This window comes from Glycine soja, chromosome 20, assembly GCF_004193775.1.
Source record: "Glycine soja cultivar W05 chromosome 20, ASM419377v2, whole genome shotgun sequence".
Lineage (NCBI taxonomy): Eukaryota > Viridiplantae > Streptophyta > Magnoliopsida > Fabales > Fabaceae > Glycine > Glycine soja.
This window is the reverse complement of record NC_041021.1, coordinates 10,387,703-10,415,119: the sequence shown is the minus strand read 5'-3', so window position 1 is coordinate 10,415,119 and position 27,417 is coordinate 10,387,703. Positions and strand designations below refer to the sequence as shown.

General features: G+C 36.9%; 2 protein-coding genes across 2 annotated transcripts; one reads left to right on the top strand and one right to left on the bottom strand.

Annotated features, from left to right (window-relative positions):
- Positions 1-4,654: 4,654 nt before the first annotated feature.
- Positions 4,655-5,383, bottom strand: LOC114401862 (agamous-like MADS-box protein AGL80). The gene is made up of 2 exons (XM_028364441.1): positions 5,305-5,383; positions 4,655-5,157 (listed from the first exon to the last, which is right to left on the bottom strand). Exons 1-2 carry the CDS (start codon positions 5,381-5,383, stop codon positions 4,655-4,657), a joined length of 582 nt encoding a protein of 193 aa, XP_028220242.1.
- Positions 5,384-18,423: 13,040 nt separating this feature from the next.
- LOC114401861 (probable quinone oxidoreductase) lies at positions 18,424-19,069 on the top strand. Its single transcript, XM_028364440.1, has 3 exons — positions 18,424-18,576; positions 18,680-18,781; positions 18,965-19,069. The coding sequence occupies exons 1-3, from the start codon at positions 18,424-18,426 to the stop codon at positions 19,067-19,069; spliced, it is 360 nt and encodes a 119-aa protein (XP_028220241.1).
- The last annotated feature ends 8,348 nt before the right edge of the window (positions 19,070-27,417 follow it).

The following is a 27,417-nucleotide window of genomic DNA, read 5'->3' as shown; positions in this document are numbered from 1 at the left end:
TTAATAAATAATTTTACAGAAACACAACTATATTCTATATTATGTTTGTTTTTATCTTACCTAAATAGTTGAACTTTTAATGCATAACATATGAAACTGAATTGCTTTCACCTTTGTATAGTTAAACTAATAACGAAAAAAAAAAGACATCCCGCCAACTGCATTAGCGGAACTGCAGGAAAAAAAAAGAAGACATCCCGCCAACTGCATTAGCGGGACTGCGGAAAAAAAAAAAGAAAAGATATCCCGCCAACTGTATTAGCAGAACCGCGAAAAAAAAAACATGCATCTCGCCATCTTCAGTGGCGGCACCAACGTGGCAGCTATGTCGCCAGTTCTTCTGGCGGCATCCATGGAGAAACATACCCCTCTGTTAAAAGTTTGAAAACAGACCCCCATTGGTAAATAGTTTTTAAAACTAACCCTCTACAGTAAATTTGCCTATCTTGTGAGGGTTTATCACTTTTCATTCAATTCTTGAGCTGATTGACTACCTTGCCATGTTTGAGGTGCTTGGATGATTTTCATGACTGTCTTGATTCTTTAACTCTTTACGTGTTGGATGTTGCCCATTCCTTTCATTCCTTGAGATTCATTGAGAAATATGTAAATGCTTTTGTGTTTGTTTGTCTCTCTTTAATTTCTCTTGATTTATTCCTTGCACTACTTTTTGATTTTGCCCAGGAGTGCAAAAGGCTAAGTGTGGGGGAATTTGATGTGTCATTATTTTCTCCTATTTCTTACCCCTTTCTGTCACCATTTTAATTACTGATTAGCCTTAATTGTCAAATTAATTATGCAGTTTTATCATTTGGGCCTACTTGACTAATTCTGTGTTTTAATTTAATTTCAGGAGAATTATAAGCAATTGGGCTTGGATTCGAAATTGGGCTGAACCGACTTGGACTTGAAGAGAGCAGACAATTTTATTTGTCGTCTAGTTTTATTTTATTTCATTTTTGGGCTGTATTTTTATAATTGGGCCACCAGACCTTATTGGGCCCAAAAATCAGATTTGTAAGCTTTGGGGCCTAGTGACCTTTAGTGAGCCCAACTGCTAGGGTTTTAAGGGTACTCCGGTTACTGTTCACGTAGAGAGATATTGTAGGGTTTCGTTTTCAGTTTTTTCGTGTTACTGTTCACGCGCATGGTACTGTTCACGTAGCAACTCCATTTTCATTTTCTGCTTCAAGTTCCAATTTCGTTTGCTGCTTTTCATTCTAGTTTCGTTTTCTGCCTTTGATTTCCTATTCGTTTCTGTTGTTAATGGATGGTTGAATCTCTAGTGTTGTTTTCTCTTGAGGATTAAGCATAACTCTCTTTGAGGTTTTGTTATTAATATGAAATTCTGATCAGTTTTTCCCCTTCACCAATTATTCTGTATTTGTTGCTGATATTAATCCATGCATGCTTAATGCTTGATTAATTGTCTCCATGCTTAATTAACATTCATGCTTAATGGACAAGTGAGAGGGATTAATTGGTGTATGTGTTGCTTAATCACATAATGACTGCCTTGTGTTAATTTTGGCTTAGTAAATTAATTTCGGGTTGGATTAAGTGGTTGAACTGATTAGGGATAAATTCTCATAACCTAGGATAAGAGACTTGCTTTTGAATCAAGGGGAAACAACATGTTTTAGTTCTATTATTTTCTTTTAATTCAAGTTTGCTTGCTGTTTAAATTACAAAAACAAACAACCCCCCCATTTCATTACTGTTTTATTATTATATGTTATGAATGTTTGTTTGATCATTGATCAATGGGAGATGCCCTAGGATCACTTCCTAGATACTGCATTTTAATTTTTATTTGATTCGGGTATGTCTCCGATCAGCGACTCCGCGCGCCTTCCTCCGTTGGAAGATGCACCCGTGAGCCCCGCGTCGCCCTCCCGTCGAAGGGTAGGTTGCGACAATCACACTTATCTTGAGTTCTTTTAAACCCTAGCTTTTACCTTTTGCAAACTCCTAACAAGAAAGAACCACAACTTTGGAACCAACATGAGTCATCATTCATCTAGTGTTAATGGTGAAGGTACTAGTCATAAGAACCCTCTATCTACAATCTTAGATGAGTTGAGTTCCCTCAAGTTATGGAAAGAAAAGCTAGAAAGAAAAGAAAAAGGAAACGAGAGGGTAGAAATAAATCAAGATGAGAGGGAACAAATAAGGGAAGAAGAAAGAAAGAAAATACTAAAAGAGTTAAGAAAAAAAAATGCCTCCTATAGTAGTCATGACTCTTGCAAGAGCCCAAGTGAAGAACTTGGTGACTATTATGAAGGAAGGCATAGGTCACATTTTAGACCTCACTCCCGTAGGAGAGAAAAGGAAAGAAAGCCTCAAGAGGCTAACATTAACCTCCCATAGTTCCATAGGAAGGACAATGTAGAGGCTTACTTAGATTGGGAAATAAGGGTAGAGCAACAACTTAAAAGGAAGTCTACTTCAAAATCTCATGGCTCTGACTCATATCCAAAGAAAGGCCAAGGTCAAGGCATCTTAAGGGCGGCACCTTCTATGCCCAAAGATGATAAGGGGAAGACAATAAAAAAGTAACCCAACACCACTAATATATATGTTTTTATTCTTTTTATAGGTGTCGAGGGAAGGAGCCCAGAGTATCAAGAACCTCAGGATTTGAGGTCAAATCCTTTCCAAGGGGGAGGGGATGATGCAATCCTACCCCGCAAGGGTATTGGATAGAAGACTCCAAGAGGATTAGGCTAGAGCTGCTAAAGAAGGCCCTAGGGTTCTCATGAACCTCAGGGTAGATTTATGAGCCCATGGGCCAAGGTTGGGTCCACTCTTCTTTGTAAATATTAGAATAAGTCTTTCCTACTTTTGGGCCTTGTATTTTGGCCATTCTAGTAGTATAGGGTTTTACCTTTGTATTTCAGGGCATTTTGAGTAGTCTTTGTAGTAGGGACTTTTTTGTATTTTCATGTATTTTGGCATGGGGTGAGCTTAGCTGTTAGAGGGGTGTGTGCAGCCAAGTTCTTGCTTCTCTAGGAATCTTCTCAAGAAAACTTCTCAAGAAAGTTTCTCAAGGGAGCTTCTCAAGGAAGCTTCTCAAGGAGGTGAGCTTAGTTATTAGAGGGGTGTGTGTAGCTAAGCTCTAGCTTCTCAAGGAAGCTTCTCAAAGACGCTTCTCAAGGAAGTTTCTCAAGGAAGCTTCTCAACAAAGTTTCTCAAGGAAGCTACCTAGGCTATAAATAGAAGCATGTGTAACACTTGTTGTAACTTTGATGAATGAGAGTCTTCTGAGACACCCTTCAAAGTTCAACTTCTCTCCCTCTTTTCCTCCTTCAATTTCATGCTCCCCCCCTCTCTCTCTTTCTTTTCCTCCATTGAAGCTTCCTCTCTAAGCTTCTTATCCAAGGCACTCTCTTGGTGGAGAAGCTCCTTCTTCCATGACTTATTCCCTAGTGGATGGCGCCTCCTCTCACCTCTTCTCTTTTATCTTCCGCTGCATCTCCATGGTGGAAAATCACCATTGAAGGACCTCATTAAAGCTCAAAGATGCAGCCTCCATAGAAGCTTCCCAAGCAAGCTTCCATCAAAATGACTCTTTTTTTTTACAACTTTCTTAGAGGAACACCTTCCCTCTTTTTCCTTCTCCTTGACTTTTGGAGCTAAGGCCTTACTATCCTTTTTTTTCTTTTGTTTTTCTAACTTTAACTTAGAGCTTCGTTTGACTTCTTATTTTCTCTACCAAGAAACTCAACTATAAGTTTATTCAACTAAATAATATTGACTACGAGTAGATAAACCATTAGTAACTTTTTAGGATCAAACAAATTGAGCCTTCGGTTCAGGCTACTGAAAATTCAAATTTTTGTTTCCAACAATTTTGATAATTATTATGCCAAATAAGTGGATCCAAATTGTATCTTATAATAAGGATGCAAATTTGAATTTTACAAAGTAAATGAGCTCTCAAAACCTAACTCACCCAAACATTTGATAATCCAAAATTGACCAAATACATGTTTAGTCTTTTAAGTTTTCGAGTATATTTAGTTTGGTCCATTATCCTTTAAAAGGTTCAATTTAGTCCTTTGTCTTTTCAAAGTGAATTAAAATGGTCCTTCCAAAGCAATGATCATTTTCAAATTTGGGATGAGTTTTTGAATCTTTTTTTGTTTGATTTAAGACATGAAACTTGTTCCTTTAGATTTACATACTTGAAAACTATAGAATCCAATTTATGTTTGAACCAAAAAGGATCACAAACACAAAGAAAATCATGTGCAAGTTAATCCAGCGAGTAACTGCACAAATGAAAAATATAATACCAGATTATTTTCTAACTTATAAACATGAATGTAAATTATTTCCAATCATGGTAATGTATACTAATGACTTTTTGCATAATTGATAGTTAGTTGGATCATTTAAATATAATGGCCAAGATTCAAAAACAAAACTGGTATTATTACTATGTCTAAGCATAGACTCATTAAAAGACAAGCTATGAAAGCAAAAACATTACATGGTTCAAACAAAAGAGACTCTTCAAACCTTGCTAAGAACAACATATTTTTTTCAAATGACATATGAGTTAAGCCAACACATTTGGAACATTATCATCTCCCAATGGTAACATCTCATCTCACGGACCATTGATGACATCCATTGACAAATTCTCTTTCTACATGGCATCCACATTAGTCTCTGTCCCTTGGACATGATTCACAAGTGATTTCCCTCCTTGACTCATGGTTTCTCCTTCGTTGTCAACAATTGGTTTCACCTCTTGGGCTTGGCTCATATTGATTTTCCTTTTTACTTCCTCCAAGTTATGATTAATCAAGTTTGAGACATCATTCAAATCAATCATATTTGAATTTTCAAAATTGTTCTTAGCATTAAGGTTTTGAAACATGAGAAGGGTCACCTCTTTCTTCCTATTTTCATTCCTTAGTTTCCCAAGTTGTACTTGGGCTTTGTTAATCCTCTGCCTCAAAAAACTCTCTTGACTCAACTTTTTTTTGCTTTGTTCTAGTTCAGACACTTTCCTAAACCTAGAAAGCACACTTTGGGCTCCCGAATCAGATGGCCAAACCTCTGGCTGGGGATTATTGGGAGTATAAAATATAGCACATGCTTCAATCCCACAAAGAGTGCTGATTTCATCCATCTTCTTGATCAAACCTGTTGAGAAAAAAATCAAGATGCATAAAGAGAATTGAGAAGAATTGGGAAATGATTAGAAATTAAAATTTTATCAAATGGAAAATAAACATGCTACAATGCTAATAAAAATAGTTTATAAGGACTAAAGAGAAATCATTCTCAAACCATTCTTCCTTTTGCTTAATGTAGCCTTCCTCTTCCGGGCGTTGGTTATGTATGAAAGGTCCACCTTCTTCCTAGCCATGATAGTGATTAGAAAGAGAAAGAAAGAAGTAAGAAAGAACTTCTCAAAATGTTAACGCAATGTGTCTTTCTCATTCTCATTGTTGGGTATATATTAACAATTTTGAGATTGTGTCTTGATTGAATATAAGGAATGTCCTGCTAGTTAGACGCTCATTACCAAATCAGATCCTTTGCGTGTTGACTTGGCACATAAATTAGTAATTAAATCCATTTATAATAAATAATTAGAAGATTTTAAAATGAATAATTAAAAAATAATTAATGCCCTTATTTATGTTAAAATTATCATTAACTTCCTCCTACTAATTTCACTATTATTTTGAATTTTATACTTACATGAGTTCTCGAAACCTAATTCACCTAAACTTTGGATAATAAGAAATTGACCAAAATAGACTTTTAGTCTTTTATGTTTTTTATTATATTCAGCTTGGTCCATTTTATTTTATAAAGTTTAATTTAGTCCTTTATGTTTTTAAAGTCAATTAAAATGTTCAATTTGAAACAATGATATTAGTTTTTGGGACACAATTTTGAACTCTTTTTTTTACTTTTTGAGATGTGAGTTGAATTAGATTTACATATATAACTAAATATTTTGAACCCGACTAATTTTGAAACCAAAAAAGATCACAAAGACAATGAAAACTGTATGAAAAATTAATCAATGAGCAATAAGAGAAAATAAAAAATTTAACATTAGATTCTTTTTCGTTGCTCGTGATACTTATTTTTATGGAATTTTCACTAGTTTGTGGCTCTTTTTGGGTTCAAACATCAGTTGAATTTCATTGTTTATGTAAATAAATCTAGTAAGCCAAACTTCACATCTCGAGTCAATAAATAAAAGGGATCAAAATTGTGTTCCAAGATCAACAACGATCATTGTTATGGAAGGTCCATATTTTGACTCACTTTAAAAATATAGAAGACTAAATTAAACTTTTTAAAAGATAAGGGATCAAATTGAGTGTATAATTGAAAACATAAAATACTAAAAATGTGTTTTAGTTATGTGTTATATTTTGCAGACTAGTTTTAATTCAATTTGTTGTAATATTACTTACATTTTAGGGCATGCATTAAAAGATTTTCTTATTTAGTTTATATAATTGTATCCAAAAATTAATAAAATGAATAATTAATATGTTATTATTTTAATTCTAATTTGACTGTGTTTCAATTCAAAAATTTAATTAATTATTTGATATAAAATAATCATTATTTAATATTTCAATCACATTTAACATCAATTTTAAAAGGCATATTACATTGGTTTCAGAATTAATGTTGTTTAGCACAAAGTTAAATAAAGGTATATTCATCATTGATTCTAAACCAATGTAGAATCCACAAATTCAACATGGGTTCCTCTAGTACCCAATGTTGGAAGTGGGGCATTCTACATGAGTCAAGCCACTCTTTACATTGATTTTGGTAATAACTTATGTAAACCGTGATTTTTTACATTATTTGTCATTGGAATCGATGTAAAGTGTAGTTTTTATTTTGGAAATTAAGATTTTGTTTTACACTCATAGTCCTAATGTAACAACCCAATTTTTCCCACTTAGGAATATAAATTGTTTGATATATTTTAAGAAATTTAATTATTTCTTAAAATAAATTTTGATTGATTTAAATGAATTTAACGCATGGTAAATTGTGTTTAATTTCTTAAGTAAAATAGTATTGAGATTTTAATAATTCATTTTTCGTGAAAATATTTCTTGACGTGTGATTAAATATTTCAAGCTTCAATTGGATTTTTATTTGAGTGAATTACTTATCTTGGTATTTTTTAGTGTGATGTTTGAAATTAATTAAATTAGCATGTTGATGTAATTTATTTAAAATTATTAGTTTAATTATTTAAGTTAGTATAATAATTAGACATGATTTGATATGTATAATTATGTGCCTAGAGAAATAGGACAAGTAGTTGGGTCCAGGAAGTCAACAAACAAAAATCTGCCACAGAGACTATAGTTATTAAAATAGAGGTGTATCCAATAAAAGTGACCTATTGCAAATAGACTCAAATAGCAGAATAGGAAGTGAGAGTAGAAAATGATTGAGCCTTGGTTTGTTTTGGGTTCAGTTCTTAAAGCTAGAGGGAGCAAAATCAATAACATGAAGACTAAAGCTTGAAGCTTGGGGAAAAATTTGAAGATATTTTGTCTTTTAAATGCCTAACTCCCTTGAGTGACATTTGTATTGGTTGTTATCTTGTGTGTTGCGTCTTAGTACATATCGTATCTATTATGCATCCTTCATCATCATAGGAAGTGTGAATAAAAGTTTCTATGTTAGAAAGGTTTCTTCAAGAGGCAAAACTTTTGTTTTCATCGATTACAGGGTTGTCATAATCGATTACAACAAGTTGTTTGAAGCTTGGAGAGTTGATCTTGTATCGGTTTAATCGATTACAGTAGTCTCATAATCGATTACCCTGCTGTTTGAGACAATGACTGATTGATTCAGGAGTCCCTACTTTAATTGATTACCAAGTGGTTTAATTGATTACTTCTCTTTCATTTAGTAGTCCAGAAGTTAACAAGAACACTTTAATCTATTACATTGAGGATCTAATTGATTACATTGTTCTTGAGTTATTTCCAGATGTTAGGAAGAACACTTTAATCAGTTAAAAAGATGATCTAATTGATTACTTAATTGAATTAATCAATTACCTTGTAGATTTAATCGATTACAAGCGGTTATAATTGTTTTCTCTATAAATAAATAGCTTGTGTTCCCTTCAACATACATCAAGAGAATACTCAATATATTGAAAATAACAAACAAGCCTCTGAATGAGCTAAAGATCTTGAGTTGTTATTAGTGAAAAGAGAAGAGAAGAAAACTACTTTGTATAGTAACTCACAACTTCAAAATTGTTTGACTGTGAAGACTTTTTCTTAGAAGTGAGTTAGGTCACTTTCTTGAGTTCAAGAAGAACACCTCTTCAATCAAGCAAGGTTTTGCTGAAATAATTGATCAGGTTGTATCTATCTTTACTCTTGGTTTTCGTGTATGGTTTTACACATCTTTTTGTTTGTGTATGAATCACTTAAAGCATGCTAGAATAGGTGTTTCTAGTTTGGGCTAAGAGTAAGGTTCTCTTAGGCTCTTATTCACAAAGGGCCCTAGTCTTGGGTGCCTAAGTCTCTTTTTCCGGGGTGGGAATTGTAGATTGGTTGTGATTGCTTGTAAGGATTCTTGATGCATAGCGAAAATCTAATTTTGGTTTTGGATTAGATAACTAGAATAGCTTCTCTAGTAATAGAGAGTGAACTAGTATAAAAAGATTTTGTATTTATTCTCTTGATTTGATCTTTTTCTCATTCAATTATTAATCAGTTGTTTTAAAAAGGTTCAAGTTTTATCTTTATGAAAGAAAGGATGTTAATGAAGGATCGTATATAAGGGCAGATTGATTAAGTATTAATTGAATTCAGTTCATAAAGTTTTGTGCTATGATCTATACAAAAGATGTTTTTTTTGTAACTCTTGTTTTAAAAGTATGTTTTGTTTTGAAAACCAATTCGCCCCCCTCTTAGTTTATTGAGTTCCATTATCTTTTTTTTCAATTGGTATCAGAGCTAAGTCTTGAAAGTTACTCAAGATCACAGTTTTTCTAAAAGATGGACTCAAAACAAATCACTTTCAAAGAGGATGCATCTTTGAATCGACCTCCTATGTTTGAGGGTAACATTTTTCTTTTTGGCAAAAGAGAATGAAAATCTTTATTAAACAATTGATCCTGGTGCATGGAATGCCATCATTAAAGGTCCTTTCATTCCTACTAAAGAACTAAATGGTGAATTAATACCTAAAGAATGGGATGAGATGAGAGATGATGAGAAAAGAAAAGTGCAAGATGATAAAAAAGCCAAACATATTTTAACTTCTGGTTTGTCTTCTAATGAATTCTTTCATACCGAAGGTGCAAAAGTGCAAAGGAAGTTTGTAATATGCTTGTAGTCACTCATGAAGGCACAACGAATGTGAGAAGAGCAAGAAAACATACCCTTGTATCCAAATATGAAGCGTTCCGAATAAAGAATGAGGAAACCATTTCAGAACTTCAAACAAGATTCACTCATATTGTGAACCACCTCCTTGGTTTAGGAAAAATGTTTGAAGATGAAGAGCTGAATATCAAGATTCTAAATTGTCTTACAAGAACTTGGGAACCAAAGATTACAACAATCAAGGAATCCAAGAATTTAGCTACAATGACGATGGAAGCTTGTTAGAACTTTTGGCAAGTGTACCAATTATCGTTGTAGGTTTCACATTTATAAAAAAGTTCGCCTCTACAGGGACTCCAGTTTACTTAATTCATTCGGATAAAGGTTATCATTTTAATATTTATGTACAAATTTAATCGAATGTCATTGGTTTTGGTTCAATTAACTTAAGATAACTTAAAGTAAAAGAATCGTAAAAATAACGAATTTACAAAAATAATGGAAATTATGGGAATATCGAAAATAACAGAATTCAGTGCGTCGAAAATACGTAAATTATGGAAACAATAATCATAACTTTAATTAATTAAAAAAAAATAGGATTGGATTTCATTGTTTATACCCTTAGTATGCTAATAAGATTGACATATATAAATCATTTTCTAACATTACTGATGCACACATAGTTATCCCAAGTTGATGCCTCACACTTGGAACCTAAGAATATTTACTAAATATCGATCCCTCGCATAAGCAGTAAATACTCCAACATTAAAATTATATTCTCGTGCTTTTTGCAATCAAAATGTTATGCTCTATTCCTAGCAATGTAAAGTAAATAGTAAAATCATTTATTTCAACTTCTAAGATTACTTTGCAGTCTTACTTAAAATCCAATTTCATAAAACTAGTGATCAACTAGAATCAAGCATTATGAGTAGAATGAAATTACCAATAATGAGTAGAAAATACTCATACATATATAATATCAAAAGGGATACATAAGGGTACAAAGATTACATCCAATCCTTAAGAAAAACTAACCGATCAATGCGCAAAGCATAAGACTAACAAGAGAAATGATGAAGGAAGTGATCCACGATCATAACTCTGCAGCGCCTCAGCTCCACTTTTCATTTTCTCCTTCTTCTTCCTCTTTCTCTGTGTTTTACTCTGATTTTTGCTTCTATTGGATGATCTCCTTCTCCTTCAACATGCATGGCTATTTACAGAAAAAAGCCTAGGAGAGCAGACAAATTCACCTAAACGAGTTGCTTGCTTAAGCCTGAAGTAAGATCTTTAGCCCAGGCGAGCTGGTTGCTAGCCTAGGCGAATTTGGGGTCAAAAATCTTTGTGAAAAGACCATTTTGTCCTTCCTTATGGCTTTTTTTTATCTAACAAACAACTATCAAAACTTACAAAATCATGGATGAATCTTTCATATTTAAACAACAACATTAGTAAATGTACAATATATATAAAACAACTAGATTTAAGGGTAGTTTATAAGAAAAGTATTATAATAGAAATATAAGTGCTAACAATTTAATCCCAAAAATAACTAAAATTTGGCACTTATCAAAGCTTTCTTCGATAAATTGCTTGCTTATTAACATGAGTTGACTCAACAATCTTATGTAGAAGAAACAGAAAATAAATGGAAAAGAATTGCACTGAAAGTTGACTCCTCAAAGGAAGAATACAAGGATAGTTCTAGCAGTGAGGAAGATGTAGAGGATTTCAATTTGATGGTAAGAAAATTTGGAAAATTTCTTAAGAAGTCTAAAGACAGAAAATTCTCCAAATTCTCCAAGAAGATTGAGAATAACAACAACAACAACTTCACATGCTTCGAATGTAGTAAGCAAGGTCATATCAAATCTGAATGTCCTATCTACCTTAGAAAACATGATGGTGAAAACAAAGGAAAAAAAGGAAAGAAAACAAAAGAAAGCCTACATAGCTTGGGAAGACATTACATCAACAACCTCCAACTCTTCCAGTGATGATGAAATTGCAAACGTATGCTTAATGGCAAAGTTAATGGATGACTCATCAACCATTGAAGAAAATGAGGTAAATCCTGAATTTGAAGAAGTCTTGGAAGCATTTAATGAAATGCATGAAGAATCTCAAAGGTTTGATGTTTAGAAAAAAAAGCTGAAAAGCGATCTAAAATTGCATATCACTAAATTGGCTTCAACACAAGGTGAGCTGGATAAATTGAAGGAAGAAAATGAAAAACTTATTTCAAGATATAAAGCCACTGGTTGTGATTGTACCTCTACTTCTTTTAACATGGATGATTACAAGTCTTTACAAACCAAGTTTGAAAATTTCAAAAAGGATCGCTATGTTAAACGTATGAAGTTACAAACTGAGCTTTCCTATCTTAAAGATCTATTTGGGAAATTAAACAAAGGAAAGAGTGACCTTAATCACATTCTCAGCATGCAAAAGCATACTACAGATAAGACCGACTTGGGGTATAACAAGCAAACCTCATTTTCAAAGAAAACTAAGTTTGTATCCTCAAAAGGGGTGAACCCAAGCAAGGTCTCCAAAAAGAGGAACATAGTGTATTCTAAGAGAAATGTAAAGACATGTCATTATTGCATGAAAAAAGGTCATACATCATATAAATGCTATGCAAGGGATTCACTATGGTACTTTGACAATGGTTGCTCTAGGCACATGATGGGTGACAAGTCCAAAGTCATTGACTTTGTGTCAAAAGATGGAAAATACGAAGACAACAATAAAGGAAAATAATGGGAGAAGGAAATATTGGAAATCAGTACAAAACTCAAATAAAGAATGTTTTATATGTGGATGGACTAAAGCATAACCTCCTGAGCATTAGTCAGCTATGCAACAAAGGCTTCAAAATTGAATTCAACAAGAATTTTTGTCTTATAAGTGAAGCTATGTCTGGTGAGGTTGTCCACATTGTCAAGAGAATAGGTAATATCTATATGTTAAACATTGAACATGCATCATTTCATGAGCTGAGTTGTTAGGTAAGTAAAATAGATAGTTCTTGGTTGTGGCATCATAGGGTTGCACACATAAACATGCATCAGCTTAATCATCTAGTTAGGAAAAACTTAGAAGTTGGACTTCCAAAACTCAAGTTTGAGAAAAATAATCTGTGTGAAGCTTGTCAAAAAGAGAAGCAAGTTAAAAACTCTTTTCAAAGCAAGAACTTTGTTTCTACCTCGAAACCCCTTGAGCTACTTCACATTGATTTATTTGGTCCCTCTACAACTTTGAGTTTTGGTGGTAATTACTATGGCTTAGTAATAGTGGATGATTACTCAAGGTTCACATGGACTTTTTTTTTTGAAAACCAAAAATGAAGCTTTTGATTCTTTTCGCAAACTTGCCAAGGTGATTCAAAATGAAAAGGTCTCAACATCGTTTCACTTAGAAGTGAACATGGAGGTGAATTTAAAAATGAGTCTTTTGAAAATTTTTGTGAAGAAAATGGAATTCACCACAAGAACACCTCAATGGAATGGCGTTGTGGAGAGGTAAAATAGATCCCTTGAAGAAGGTGAAAGAACCTTTTTAAATGAAACAAGGTTACCTAAGTACTTTTAGGTTGATGTTGTACATACTATTTGCTATACCTTAAATAGAGTAATTATTAGACCTATTTTGAAGAAAACTCCTTATGAACTATACAAAGGAAAAAAAACCAAACATTTCTCACCTAAAAGTTTTTGGTTGCAAATGTTTTATTTTAAACCACGATAAAGACTCTCTTGGCAAATTTGATGCAAAAGCTGATGATGCAGCTCCATATAGAGCTTGTAGGCCTTGGATCTTCTTTATCAATGGAGTCCTTTGCTTCTTGAAGTTTAATGGAAGCGGAATGAAGAAGGAAGAAAGATGATTGGAGATGCCACTTCAAGGAGAAGATGAGTCAAGAAGAAGCTCACCACCATAGGAAGCCATGAATAATTGCTTGAAGGTAGGAGAAGATGAGTGGAGAGAGAGGGAGAGAAGGAGCACGAAATTTTGTAAGTTCATCATTCAAAATTGAGTGATTATGATAGACCAACACCTTAATCCAATGTACCATACTCTAAGCTTCTTTTATAAGTTCATTTAGACTCCAAAACTCACCATTTATACTCATTTTTTCTCTTCTTCATGAGCTGGTCAAAAGGGAAGGAGACACCATTTCCACTCTTCTTCCAAGCTTTACCAAGTGTTCTTGAGTCCTTCTTCAACAATCATAGGTAATTGACCTTCATTTTCAACTCTAAGCTTGATTTTCACTTCATTTTTGTGCTCTATTCTCACCTGTAGTTTCAAAATCTTATTTTGAACTCTTGAAGGTTGGAAACTTGAATCTAAACTCCCTTATTCTTCCTTCTAAATTTCATGGAGACTACAAGAGGTAAGGGGTGTCTCTCCAATTCTTGAACCCTATGCTTGTGGTTAAACTTCATTGAACATCTTAAAATTTTGGTGATTGCTGCCCTGTTCTGGATCTGTGTTCTGAGCTGTTTTCCTTGAGTTTTTTGTGCCAAAAATGAGTTCTTTGAGTGTTAAAACATAGAGTTAGCCTTATATTTCACTTAAATGAGAGTTTTCTAGAAAAAGTTATGAATAAAACAAGTTTTAGAACATTTTATCGGATAAAATCTATCATGAAAATAATCTGCTAGTGAGAACTGTATGGACTGGTTTCATTAAAGTTTTTTACCTCAAAAATGAGTTTATTAGGTGTGAAAATGTAGAGTAGCATATAAGATTAGTGAAAAACCGATTTTCGGAGCACCGAGAGCACTGAGAATAAGTTAAAAGCAAAACTTTGTAAAACTGAGCAACAAAGTGATTTTAGACAGTAGACAGCTTACCATTAGAAATCGTGTATCTGGATAAAGTTACCTTAGAACTATTTATTTTTGGAACTATTGATTTAGTTGTTATATGATGGCTGAGATAAACTTCAAACTCTGATGATTGTTGCATGCTCTAAAATTATGATGATTTTTTTGCTAATACATTTTCTGAAAGGCATGTATATTATTTTTGTTGTTGTTGTTGTTGTTGAATGATAAGACTGGTAGAGTGTGAACTCCGACACTTATATTTTTGGTGTACAAATTTATATCAAGTTATATATATTTATATATTATCTTTTTATCTACACGCGATGTGGTTTGGGTCTGTGGGTGTCCAACTCTTGGCAAATTGTTTGCTATAATTTCTGGATGATCACATTTTAGCTGTTATGTTTTCTACCAATAGACATGTTCTTTTTAGAGATTGAGATTGTTCTATGATAGTAGTCCACATGATTGATCCTCGCCTCAATTTCTTTTGTGGAAGCAATGCCTTCAAAGGTTATTTTGATGATGCCAAAGAATTCAAGAATCAAGAGAAAGATTCAAGAGATTTCAAGTTTCAAGTTTTCAAGAATCAAGAATAATCAAGAACAAGATTCAAGACTCAAGATTCAAGAATCAAGAGAAGACTTAATCAAGATAAGTATGAAAAGATTTTTTCAAAAACTGAGTAGCACATAGATTTTTCTCAAAACATGTTTACCAAAGAGTTTTTACTCTCTGGTAATCGATTACCAGATTGTTGTAATCGATTACCAGTAGCAAAATGGATTTGAAAAAGTTTTCAAATGAATTTACAACGTTCCAATTGATTTCAAAAAAGTTGTAATCGATTACAATGTTTTGGTAATCGATTACCAGTGCCTTTGAACGTTGAAATTCAAATTCAAATGTGAAGAGTCACATCCTTTCACTAAAAGCTTTGTGTAATCGATTACACTAATTTGGTAATCGATTACCAGTGGTTGTTTTTGAATAAATCAAAAGATGTAACTCTTCAAATGGTTTTTGACTTTTTCAAATTGGTTTTAAGTTTTTCTAAAAGTTATAACTCTTCAAAATGGTTCTCTTGACCAGACATGAAGAGTCTATAAAAGCAAGGCTTTGTTTTGTATTTTCAATCAATCTTTCTAAGCAATCTTTCTATCAATTCATCTCAATCATTTCTTTCAATCATCTTTCAATATTTTCTTTCATCTCTTTCAACAGTTGTTCTGTTTCATCTTCTCTTCATCTTTCTAAAAGTTTTTGTTCAAAACTTTCTCTTCCAAGAAAAGTTCTTTGTTCAAAAACTTGTGCTATTCATCTTTTTCATTCCCTTCTCCCTTTGCCAAAAAGAATTCGCCAAGGACTAACCGCATGCATTCTTTTTGTGTCTCTCTTCTCCCTTTTCCAAAAGAACGAAGGACTAACCGCCTGAATTCTTTTGTGTCTCCCTTCTCCCTTGTCAAAGAATTCAAAACGACACAGTCTGAGAATTCTTTTGATTCTTCCCATTCCCTAATACAAAAGTGTTCAAAGGACTAACCGCCTGAGAATTCTTTTGTATCCCCATTCACAAAGTATCAAAGGTTTAACAGCCTGAGATCTTTGTCTTAACACATTGGAGGGTACATCCTTTGTGGTACAAGTAGAGGGTACATCTACTTGGGTTTGACTGAGAACAAGAGAACAAGGGAGGGTACATCCCTTGTGGATCTTTGCTTGTAAAAGGATTTTTACAAGGTTGAAAGAAATCTCAAGGACCGCAGGTCGCTTGGGGACTGGATGTAGGCACGGGTTGTTGTCGAACCAGTATAAAAACTCTTGTGTGTTTGTTTCCTTCTTCCCTACTCTTTTACTTTCCGCTGTGCATTTAATTTCCGCTTTTACTTTTTGTTAAGTTTCTCTTCTACTCCTTATTCTCTTAACAATTTAGTAAAAGCCTTAAAAGAGTAATTTTTTAATTAGTAAAGGTTTAGGAATAATTAATTCAACCCCCTCCCCTTCTTAATTATTCTGAGGCCACTCGATCCAACACTTTTATCGGTTAACATGGATCGTTCAAAAGCATAAAATCAACACGTAACTTTACCGCTTTTGCAAGAACTACATAGGTCTGATTTCCTCATCGCAATTGAGGATATGTAGGAGCAAAAGCCTTGCTTTTGTCAACCACCCCAAGAGATCATTAATGGTCCAGCGCCTTAACGTTTCTCTCCTTTCAAAAACCAAGAGATCGTTAATGGTCCAACGCTTTAACGTTTCTTTCCTTTCAAAAACAAGAGATCGTTAATGGTCCAACACCTTAACGTTTTCTCTCCTTTCAAAATCAAAAGATCATTTAATGGTCCGACGCCTTAAATGACTTTTGTTCGGTTAAAATATATCTTGTGAAAAAAGATAAAAAAAACTTTAACCAACATTTAGTTCATAACGAACTACGTAGGTCTAATTTCCTCATCGCAATTGAGGAATACGTAGGAGCGAGGGAAACACCCTTGTCGACCACAAAAAGATAAAAAATACAAAAGGAATAAAAAGACATAAAAACATAAAAAGGGAAAATAAAACAAATCAAAGACATGATATTGCACACTTGGTTAAAGGTTGTCGTCCCTTGTGATGGACGCGTCGGGTGCTAATACCTTCCTCGTGCATAAAAAAAACTCCCAAACCTTTCATGATTAAAGTTCGTAGACCACACCTTTCCAATTTTTCCGACACTTTCCTCCAATAAACGTTGGTGGCGACTCCGTGCGTTCTCCTCCCTTGGAAGACGCACCCGTGAGCCCCGCATCGCCCTTCCGCCGAAGGGTAGATTGCAACAGTATGTATAAACAAAAAGAACAAGTAGTAGTGAGAAACTCCAAAACTGACAACACACAACATAGAAAGATAATGCTACTTGAACAGATATATGATGAGAATTGAGAAAGGGCATATTCAATACAACGAAACTCAGTTGTGTGTGTCACTATGAGTATGACAAAGAGCATTTGTTTGTATGGAAGGATTAATTAGGAAAGAAAGAGAGAAGCTATGGTCAATGTAGAACAAGTGAAACACCTTAGGCTTGAAGGGTAAATAAGAGCAATGGATAATGCTTAATAGTGCTGGAAATGCTCAAAACCAAACCTCGCTGGCTCCAAAAATTCACGGGCTCGGGAATAAGTGTTGGCAGCTTGTTTTTTTTTTCTTATTATGTTATTTGTTTTATAAGTGTTTAAATAATAGGCTATAGTCCTATCTAGAAAGGTAACTCTCATTTTATCATGTTTTTGTTAAGATAATTTTTGTCGGTGTCAATGCTAGTGATGTAAGTTATATCTTTCTGAATTCTGAGAGGACATATGTATGCATATTGTTGAGATTTTTTCCAATTCTCTCTCAAACATGTCCAATCCTTAACTTCATGGCAAATAGCCTCAATTGTGGCAAAAATATACAACCTTCATTGTTGAACTAATTGCCTAGAAGAATTACACTTTAGCTCAACAATTGCATGTTCAAATTAGAAACTGCATGGTTTCAGACATGTCCAACCCTTAACTTCATGACAAGTAGCCTCAATTGTGGCAAAAAGATACAACCTTCATTGTTGAACTAATTGCCTAGAAGAATTATGCATTAGCTCAACAATTGAATGTTCAAATTAGAAACTGCATGGGTTACTATAAAATACATACTAATGTAATATGCTTGTGGTTTTTATGTATATCTAGAATAAGGCACTACACTAACTTGGAATTACTTCCTTAAAACAAGGCACTATGTGTTTATTGTTCAAGTATGTTACAACTCTTGAACTTAGATTTATGTAAGTAGGTGTTGTATGAGTAGCAAAATAAGAAGTGTTTTTCAACTCTTTCAACCTAAGATCCTAGGCTTACCATACCTTAGCCTTCTAGAGAATTTAATGTTTTCTAGTAATGTATTTTCAATTTGATTCTTCAAAGTCTAGTTTCCTAGTCAAGGCACTAACTTTTTATTCATCTCAGTTTGGTCCTAATATGCACATAAACAGTGTAAATAAACTTTATGAATACTGAATTGAATTCTCATGGAAGGATCTAGAGAAACTCTAAAACAAACAAGGATTCAGTTGATAAACATATCTTTTGGGGACCATAATAATATTTTTATAGAATATATGATAAAATGTTAATAAATGGTAAAAATGTGAGAAGCTGGATTTTTTTTACTCTTCTATTTTTCACATGTATAATTTCCTACAAGAGCATGTTTCTTCAAAAGTTTTTTATGACCAAAAAGAGGGCAAAGTTGAACCAAATAGATGTATTCTGAGACTTTCGCACACAAATTTTGATATCTGTGGCTTTTCTTGTCTTCCATTTGATGCAGGATTTGAGGTATAGATATACCCCATGTGTAGATAGCTTGATATGAAGCTTACCACTTTATGCACTAGACCCTTACTTAGACATGTATATTCTTTTAATGTTTATATTTTAGGCTGTAGGGATAATTGCAGCAGTTGGAGATTCTATCACTGACTTGAAAGTTGGTATGCCTTGTGCATTCATGACTTTTGGAGGCTATGCTGAATTCTTAATGGTAGGCAGTGCTTAATATAATGTTTTATATTTTCCTTTCATATTAATGACTTAATTATTGGAGTTTCCATGTACTACTTATTTAGAAAACCATGCGTTTGGTTTTTAAGTTGATATGATAATGTTACTATGGTGATATTTATTATGATGTAAGTTATTGAAGTTGTCTTGTTACTTGGAATAGTTTCCTTCAAAGCATGCTCTTCCGGTGCCTAGACCAGATCCTAAAGTTGTTACCATGCTTACATCGGGATTGACAACCTCAATTTCTCTAGAAAAGGTTGACTAATATAATAGTCTCCTTGCTTCAGATGTATCCTTATTTCCTAGTATTTGAAATTATACTCGTCTTTGATATCAATGTAAATCAAACCTTTTTTTATTTACTATCTTTTGTGAATCTTCCATCGGCTTGTGGGGCTCCGAATAAGATTTGATAGTGGAGGATGCACGAACAGCGCTAGGCAATCAATTCGTGGGGCTCTGGACTCGATGGTGGCGGATGCATGAATGACAATCAATTCATGGGGCTCCGAATAAGATTTGATTGTGGAGGATGCACGAACAGCGCTAGGCAATTAATTCGTGGGGCTCCGGACTCGATGGTGGAGGATGCATGAGTGACAATCAATTCATGGGGCTCCGAATAAGATTTGATGGTGGAGGATGCACGAACAGCGCTAGGCAATCAATTCGTGGGGCTCCGGACTCGATGGTGGAGGATGCATGAATGAAAATAAATTCATGGGGCTTCGAATAAGATTTGATGGTGGAGGATGCACGAACAGTGCTAGGCAATCAATTCGTGGGGCTCCGGACTCGATGGTGGAGGATGCATGAATGGAAATCAATTCATAGGGCTCCGAATAAGATTTGATGGTGGAGGATGCACGAACAGCGCTAGGCAATCAATTCGTGGGGCTCCGGACTCGATGGTGGAGGATGCATGATTGGCAATCATTTCATGGGGCTCCGAATCAGATTTGATTTTAGGACCGAAGGGTCCACCGGGTTCTTTCACCTAAAAGGCGAACATGCTTTAGCAAGGAAAAAATAAATCATTCACGAGAGCACCATATTTTAGAGAAACAATATGCTTATGCCAAAATAGTTTTCCTTGTAACTGAAAATGAAGGGTAGGATGTCAACGTTTAGCTTTTAAATAAAAATTCAAGGGAAACGTCGGGTCAAACTGAAATTGGGAATAAAATCACTCATGGTGTATAAAAACTCACACAGGTAAGTGTTTTACCCTAATTCCAAACCATAGATGCACCATTAATTTATTTTGCACATGATTTCCTATCGAACCAAAAGATTACACGCGCGATCACGGATCAATAGGATTTTCTCGAGCGTAGTGTTTTTGGAGAGGAAGCTGGGTGTTTCGGTCTTTTCCTCTTTGTTTATGTGGGGCGGGACATCGCCGGTCGGGAGCGACCTTGAATGGCAATCCTAAAGGAAGAACCACTTCAAAAATGGGTTTTCCCTTTGCCGTCGGTCATTTACCTCGCCGAAAATTTATATGGTCCGAAGATCTTCTGTTCTCTTTCCTGGTTTCCTTTATTGATCGGGAATTATTCTGTTTTCCTCCGATCTTTTCCTTTTTACTTTCTTCCGATCTTCGATCGGGAATCCTTCTTTTCCTTTTCTTTTCTTTCTTTTCATTTCTTCCTTTCCATTTCTTTCTTTTCATTTCTTTCTCTCCTTTTTTTTATCTTTGATTAGGAATTCGAGTTTTAGCATTCGTTATTCGCTCTCCCTTAAGGAGATTCTGCTGTCCTCTTCCTTGGGGGGAAGGATGAGGATTCTCTTCATGGGCCAAGGTGCAAGGTAGCTTAAGGTTGTGTCTCAACATGGTCTTTTCACCGCACGTGCCCGATTTTGATATTTGGGGCAAAACAAATTCATGTGCCAGAGTGTCGGTTTCGGGTTAAACTCCCATATTATTTCCACGAGGCACACGTAACAACGATGATTTGGAAACAACACGCAAAATTAGTCATGCATACAGCTAGGTGGGTACTCAAGCATCCAGCTTATGGCATTATTATACTAAGGCTTGGGATTTACACAAGTAGACCCAACGTTTCCAAATTATGTTCTTTCATTGGTTCAATGAATCCATCCATTCTTATCTCGGTTATTTTGGAAAATATACTCTTAGTGTCAATTTCTTGTTTCCAAAAGATATGTTTGCTCTCTACGAATGATTTGTGCTCCCTATGACCATAACATGCCGACCTTTGAAGTCTTTCTTTCTCTTTTCTTTTTGTTTCATTTTTTCTTATGCATGTTTGCAAAAAACTATACATCCATCGCTATCTATGAAAAAAGCTTTTTTTTTCCCTGTACACCTACGTTCCTATACACGAAAAAAACTTTTTTCTCTATATACACACGCATTGAAAAACTCTTTCTCTCTATACCGACATGGTCTATATAAAATCTCTATTCCTTTTCAAAGATTTCTTTTTCCTTTTTCAATATACACTCGTTGTTTATACAAAAAATTTCTTTATATACACTAATTGCTCACACACAAGAATTTTTTTTCACACATTGCTTATATACAAAAAAACTTTTCACACATTTTTTATATAGAAAAACTCTTTTCACACATTGTTTATATACAAAAAAGTTCTTTTCTTTTCTTTATATACAGACATGACATTTTGTTCACAACGCCTCTTTCTTTTTCTATTCTTGGTGTTATCACGATGTTTGTTCATTTTATTTTAGGACGACATTCCTAAATGAAAACTCTACACGGTTCCAGAATTTCAACAAACATTATCGACAATAACGAAATAAGCACTAACGCAACAATCCAAACAAAATGTATGGACAAAACAAATGACAATCGAAACAACAAAAACAAACGTTAGTCCCTCAAGTCATAGAAATAAAATAACATGCAAATGATAAATGATGAAACATAAAAAAGAATATGAATATGGGGATCCCATGGTCATGTGGCTCTGCTCCCTCCCAAGAAATCAAATAGGTCAGTCATATCCTCGTCCATGCAGGGCATGTCCATCCTACCGGGGGATCCTGCAGGCTCCTCCCTTGCCTGGGCATCGGGCCAGTCTCCGGGCCATGCGACCTCAGCTGCAAACTGCTCCGGGGTAGGGCACACAAAAAGGGTGGAACTCTGCCCCTGTTGACTGCGGCTAAAATGGTAGAGACACTCGTGTATCTGCACCTATCCGCGGTGGTTGGCTGCCTGCTAGCGAACCAAGTGCTGTAGATAACGCTCCATGCCTAGTGATCAAGCGGGATCAGCCTAAAGAGGTGGTGGCAGTGCGCCCGCGCCCTGAGGTGCGTCACCCTGTGCCTGCCTAGGCGTGCAATACTTCTAAATGAAGGCTCAGGTGATTGGTGGTCGGATCACTTTGCTGGGGATGACGGGAACCCCGAACGACTGGCAGAGGCCCGTGATCAATGCCGAAAACCCCAGGGCCCTATTAGACTTATCCGGGTCTAGAGGGTGCCTGGTGGGTGACATACCTGCAAACAAATAGATGGCATCAGCAATCAATTGAGCCACGTGGACGCTCATCCGTGTCAGGATGGCATACACCAGTTGACACTTCGGCAGAGGGAGATCAGAGTTATGATCACTAGGCAAGACATTGCTTAGCAGCAATGTCATCCACATCTGGGTCAAGGTGGTCATGCTGGTGCACATGATCCACACCCGCCTCCCTACAGCGGTCCGAGTGAAATCCTGCCCCGGTGTGCATAACAGCTGGGCAATGGCCTCCTCGTCGAACCCGTCGGCCCTGTTCCTCCTTTGACTGAACTCGCACTCCTGGCCTTCCTCCAACACTAGTGGGTCACCCAGGAACTGGCCGAGGGCATCTGCATCAAAAGGAATCCACTGACCCCTCACCCATGAACGCATGTCCCCCTCCTGAAAATTTGTGTACCCATCCTCCCTGAGCTGGATGCGCCTCTGTCTGTGGAATGACCATCCTTTGATGGCCTCGAAGCACTGCTGGTGCACGGTGCTCCAGAAATGGTGGCTATCAAACTCTGGGGCGGCACTGGTCCCTTCAGTCGCGACCTCTTTCCTAGATCTCTTTGCGGAAAGCTTTTTCGGAGCCATTTCCTGCGAGGACAAACATTTGGAAAGTTAATTTACAAGGAAATGCTATTTTAAAGCAAAAATGACATACTAATCTTTTCGACTCAGAACAGACTTGTGCACACATTTCCCTGAAGAAAAAAATTTATGAAAGGAAATTCTACATTATATGTTCATTTTGGGAAGCATTCTCGTGCCACATTCAAACATGTGTACATTTATAAAGCGCTTGACCATCTATTCAAAATATACATGTTTTATTTGAAGGGTATTTGTCCCTTGCTACCTATTCTATATATACACGTACATGGTGAATAACATCTCAAACAAACTAGGCAAACATCATGGTGCAGCCCCAAAAATCAGCCGCTGGCCTAAAGGGAAATCCCTATCATAATGCCTTCATTTTTATGCTTTCTTGCACTCAAAACCAAAGGCTTGGATTCCTAGGTCCAAGTCCTTAATTTGGGCACTCATTTTAACCTCTACATGCTGTCCCTATATACACAAAACAGCCCCACCATAATCCAAAGTTCACAAAACCATGCCCAAATGTCATTGAGGCATTTCACCGAGCACTTGGTGGGCGCACTTTTGGGTGCCAATAACAAGGGAATAGGGGCGATGTGGCTTGCCCCATTATTGCAAAACACAACCTAGGCCTAAGGCCATCCCCTACAACCCTCCAATTCAAAAAAACAAGCGTGAATCCAAGCATACATTGTCTCATGAAATTGGCAAAAATTGAGCAACTAAACCACTAACATACATCAATGGAGAGCCAAAGAATAAAGGAGAAGTGCAGTTACCTGTAGGGAGCGAATCAAAATGCAAAAGGGGAAGCAAAAAACCCTGCAATGGAAGCTTGGGGGGCTGCCTCTCTTGCAATTTCCGTGAGCAATGAAGTTCTTGAGTGAGGGGGGGGGGGGAGTTTTGGGTGAAGAAAACTCACCCCAACCTCCTTTTTTTATCTAATTCGTGCAGAGGGTGCTCGCCCAGGCGAGCTAACTCCCTTTTTTTAAAAAAAAAGGGATTCTTACAAGATAAAAAAGATGCAAATGCATGCGCATGTCCTTACTTTTTGTTATTTCTTTAAATTCGGGCTCGTGGCACCTCTATGATCCAAGAAATAAAAATTTCAAAGAAAACAAAGACTAACGCTATCAGTGGTGAAAAAGAACAGATACTTATTTTATTAGGCCCTTCTTGGTCAAGCGCTATCAACCTATACATGCGAATGAAATGGCTATTTTAGTGCCGCTCTAGGCATAATATCTTTTGACGACATCCAAGTTTACTGGCGAAAGCATTTTCTCGTCGTCCATATTAGCGAGTATCAAGGCCCCCCCCGGAGAAAACCTTCTTAACAATGAAATGCCCTTCATAATTCGGGGTCCACTTCCCTCGGTTGTCTTTAACAGCATGGGACACCTTTTTCAGCACAAGGTCCCCCTCGTTGAACTTGCGCGGGCGCACCTTTTTGTTGAACGCGTTCTTTATCCTTTGTTGATATAGGCGCCCATGGCTCATGGTCGTCAAACGCTTACCTTCAATAAGATTGAGTTGGTCGTAGCGTGTTTAAGCCCACTCTGATTCTGCTAGGCCCGATTCCGCTAATATCCTCTGGGAAGGGACCTCTACCTCAAATGGGAGCACTGCTTCCATCCCATAAACCAAGGAGTACGGTGTTGCCCCAGTAGAAGTTCGTACCGAGGTTCGGTACCCATGCAGGGAAAAAGGCAACATCTCATGCCAATCTTTGTACGTCACTGTCATTTTCTGAATAATTTTCTTAATATTTTTGTTTGCAGCCTCCACAGCCTCGTTCATCTTCGGCCGATAGGGGGTGGAGTTATGATGCTGGATTGTGAAATCTTCGCACATTTCCTGCATCATTTTGTTATTCAGATTGGTGCCATTGTCAGTAATGATCATCCTAGGGAGTCCATACCGACAAACCAGCTCCCTCTTTATGAATCTAACCACCACGCTTCTCGTGACATTGGTGTAGGAAGCCGCTTCGACCCATTTGGTGAAATAATCTATCACCACGAGAATGAAGCGATGACCGTTCAAAGCCTTGGGTTCGATGGCCCCTATGACATCTATCCCCCACATGGAAAAAGGCCAAGGGGCGGACATGACATTCAGAGGACGTGGCAAAACATTGACATTGTCTGCGAACGCTTGACATTTATGGCATTTCCTTACATAGGTGCAGCAATCGCTTTCCATAGTGAGCCAGTAATAACCTGCTCTAAGGATCTTCTTGGCCATAGCATGCCCATTGGCATGCGTCCCAAATGAACCCTCATGGACTTCCTCGATCATGTGGTTCGCCTCTTTGGCATCTACGCATCGCAGGAGGGTCATGTCATGGTTTCGTTTGTACAGGACGGTACCACTCACAAAGAAACTAGTAGCCAATCTCCTTAACGTTCTCTTGTCATTGTTGGAAATCCCTGGTGGATATTCTTTGTTCTCGACATACTGTTTGATGTCAAAATACCACGGTTTCCCATCTTGCTCTTCCTCTATCGCACAACAATGTGCTGGCTTGCCCCGAGATCTGAATTCAATGTACGGCAGATCCCCGTGTGGGGCAAGTTGAAACATGGATGCCAAGGTGGCCAATGCATCGGCCATTTGGTTCTCTTCCCAAGGTATGTGGTGGAAAGAAATGTCCTCAAAGAATTCGTCTAACTTCAAGATATAAGTTTGATAGAGTATCAATTTTTTATCCCTAGTTTCCCATTCCCCTCTCAACTGACGTATTACCAAGGCCAAGTTTCCATACACTTTGAGTAGCTTCACGTCAAAATCAATGGCAGCTTGAATCCCAAGGGTGCACTCTTCATATTCGGCCATATTGTTGGTACAATCGAAACCAGCCTGGCCGTGAAAGGGATACATTGATCATCTAGGGATACAAGGACTACCCCTACTCCATGGCCCAAAGCATTAGATGCCCCATTGAAACAAACCATCCATTTGTCTATATCCTCGTGTGTCCGCTTCTCTTCGAATAGGGCCATGATGTCTTCATCCGGGAACTCAGGGTGCATTGGCCGATAATCTTGGAGGGGTTGTTGGGCCAAATAATTTGGCAAGGCGCTTCCCTTTATCGTCTTTTGGGTGACATACACAATATCGAATTCAGATAGTAGTACCTGCCACCTAGCGATTCGTCCCGTGAGGGCCGGTTTCTCAAAGATGTATTTCACGGGATCCATTTTGGAAATAAGCCAAGTGGTATGACTGAGCATGTACTGCCTAAGACGATGTGATGCCCATACCAAGGCGCAGCACGTCCTTTCCAACATTGAGTAATTCATCTCACAAGCGGTAAACTTCTTGCTTAAATAGTAAATGGCTTGCTCCTTCTTCCCAGAGTCATCTTGCTGACCCAACACGCACCCCATAGACCTGTTACAGGCAGCATGAGCACCGGGGGATTCGCGAGGCTCTGTTTGATTTTTTCGAAGGCCTCTTGGCAGTCGTTATTCCATAAGACCGCCTGGTTTTTACGCAAGAGTTTGTAGATGGGCTCGCAAGTAGGGATGAGTTGCGAGATAAATCTCGCGATGTAATTCAACCTGCCTAGGAAACCTCGAACCTGCTTCTCCATGCGTGGCTCTGGCATTTCAAGAATGGCCTTCACTTTCTCGGGATCTATCTCTATCCCTTTCTGGCTCACGATAAACCCCAACAACTTCCCTGACTTTACCCCAAAGGTGCACTTGGCGGGGTTTAGTTTCAGTTGGTATTTCCGTAACCTTCCAAACAGCTTACGTAGATTGATGAGGTGTTCGTCCTCGGTCCGAGATTTGGCAATCATGTCATCTAAGGCTACCATGGCGCGTTGATAGGTTGCCCCAGCATTTTTTAGCCCGAAGGCCATCACTTTGTAGCAGAATGTTCCCCATAGGGTGACGAAAGTGGTCTTCTCCACATCTTCGAGTGCCATTTTTATCTGGTTATACCCTGAGAAACCATCCATAAATGAGAAAAGGGCGAACTTAGCCGTATTATCTACTAGTATATCAATGTGTGGTAAGGGAAAATTGTCTTTAGGACTGGCTCGGTTTAAATCTTGATAGTCTACGCACATTCGCACTTTGCCATCTTTTTTTTGGGACAGGGACGGGGACAATGTTGGCTACCCACTCAGGGTATCGAGCCACAGCCAAGAAACCCGCATCGAACTACTTTCTTACTTCTTCTTTAATTTTCAAAGACATTTCGGGTCTCATCCTTTGTAATTTTTGCTTAACCGGGGAACACCCAGGATTCAATGGCAACCTATGCTGCACAATGTCGAGGTCCAGACCTGGCATGTCTTGGTATGACCATACGAAGATGTCTTGATATTCTTCAAGAAGGGTTATCAAATCTTGGCGGATAGGTGCAGTCATACCGGTCCCTACTTTCACTTCTTTCTTTCCCTCTCCGGTCTCTAAGTCTATCAGTTCGGTTTCCTCTTGGTGAGGCTTCATTTCGCATTCTTCCTAAGCGATCAACCTCTCCAACTCCGGTGAAAGGAC

Bases quoted from the DNA above. Each gene is read 5' to 3' on its own strand.
- LOC114401862 (XM_028364441.1), bottom strand. From the start codon at position 5,383: ATGGCTAGGAAGAAGGTGGACCTTTCATACATAACCAACGCCCGGAAG. The intron at 5,158-5,304 runs GTTTGAGAATGA...TTTTCTCAACAG, and splicing joins ATTAAGCAAAAGGAAGAATG to GTTTGATCAAGAAGATGGAT.
- LOC114401861 (XM_028364440.1), top strand. From the start codon at position 18,424: ATGTATAATTTCCTACAAGAGCATGTTTCTTCAAAAGTTTTTTATGAC. The intron at 18,577-18,679 runs GTATAGATATAC...TTTATATTTTAG, and splicing joins CATTTGATGCAGGATTTGAG to GCTGTAGGGATAATTGCAGC. The intron at 18,782-18,964 runs GTAGGCAGTGCT...TACTTGGAATAG, and splicing joins GCTATGCTGAATTCTTAATG to TTTCCTTCAAAGCATGCTCT.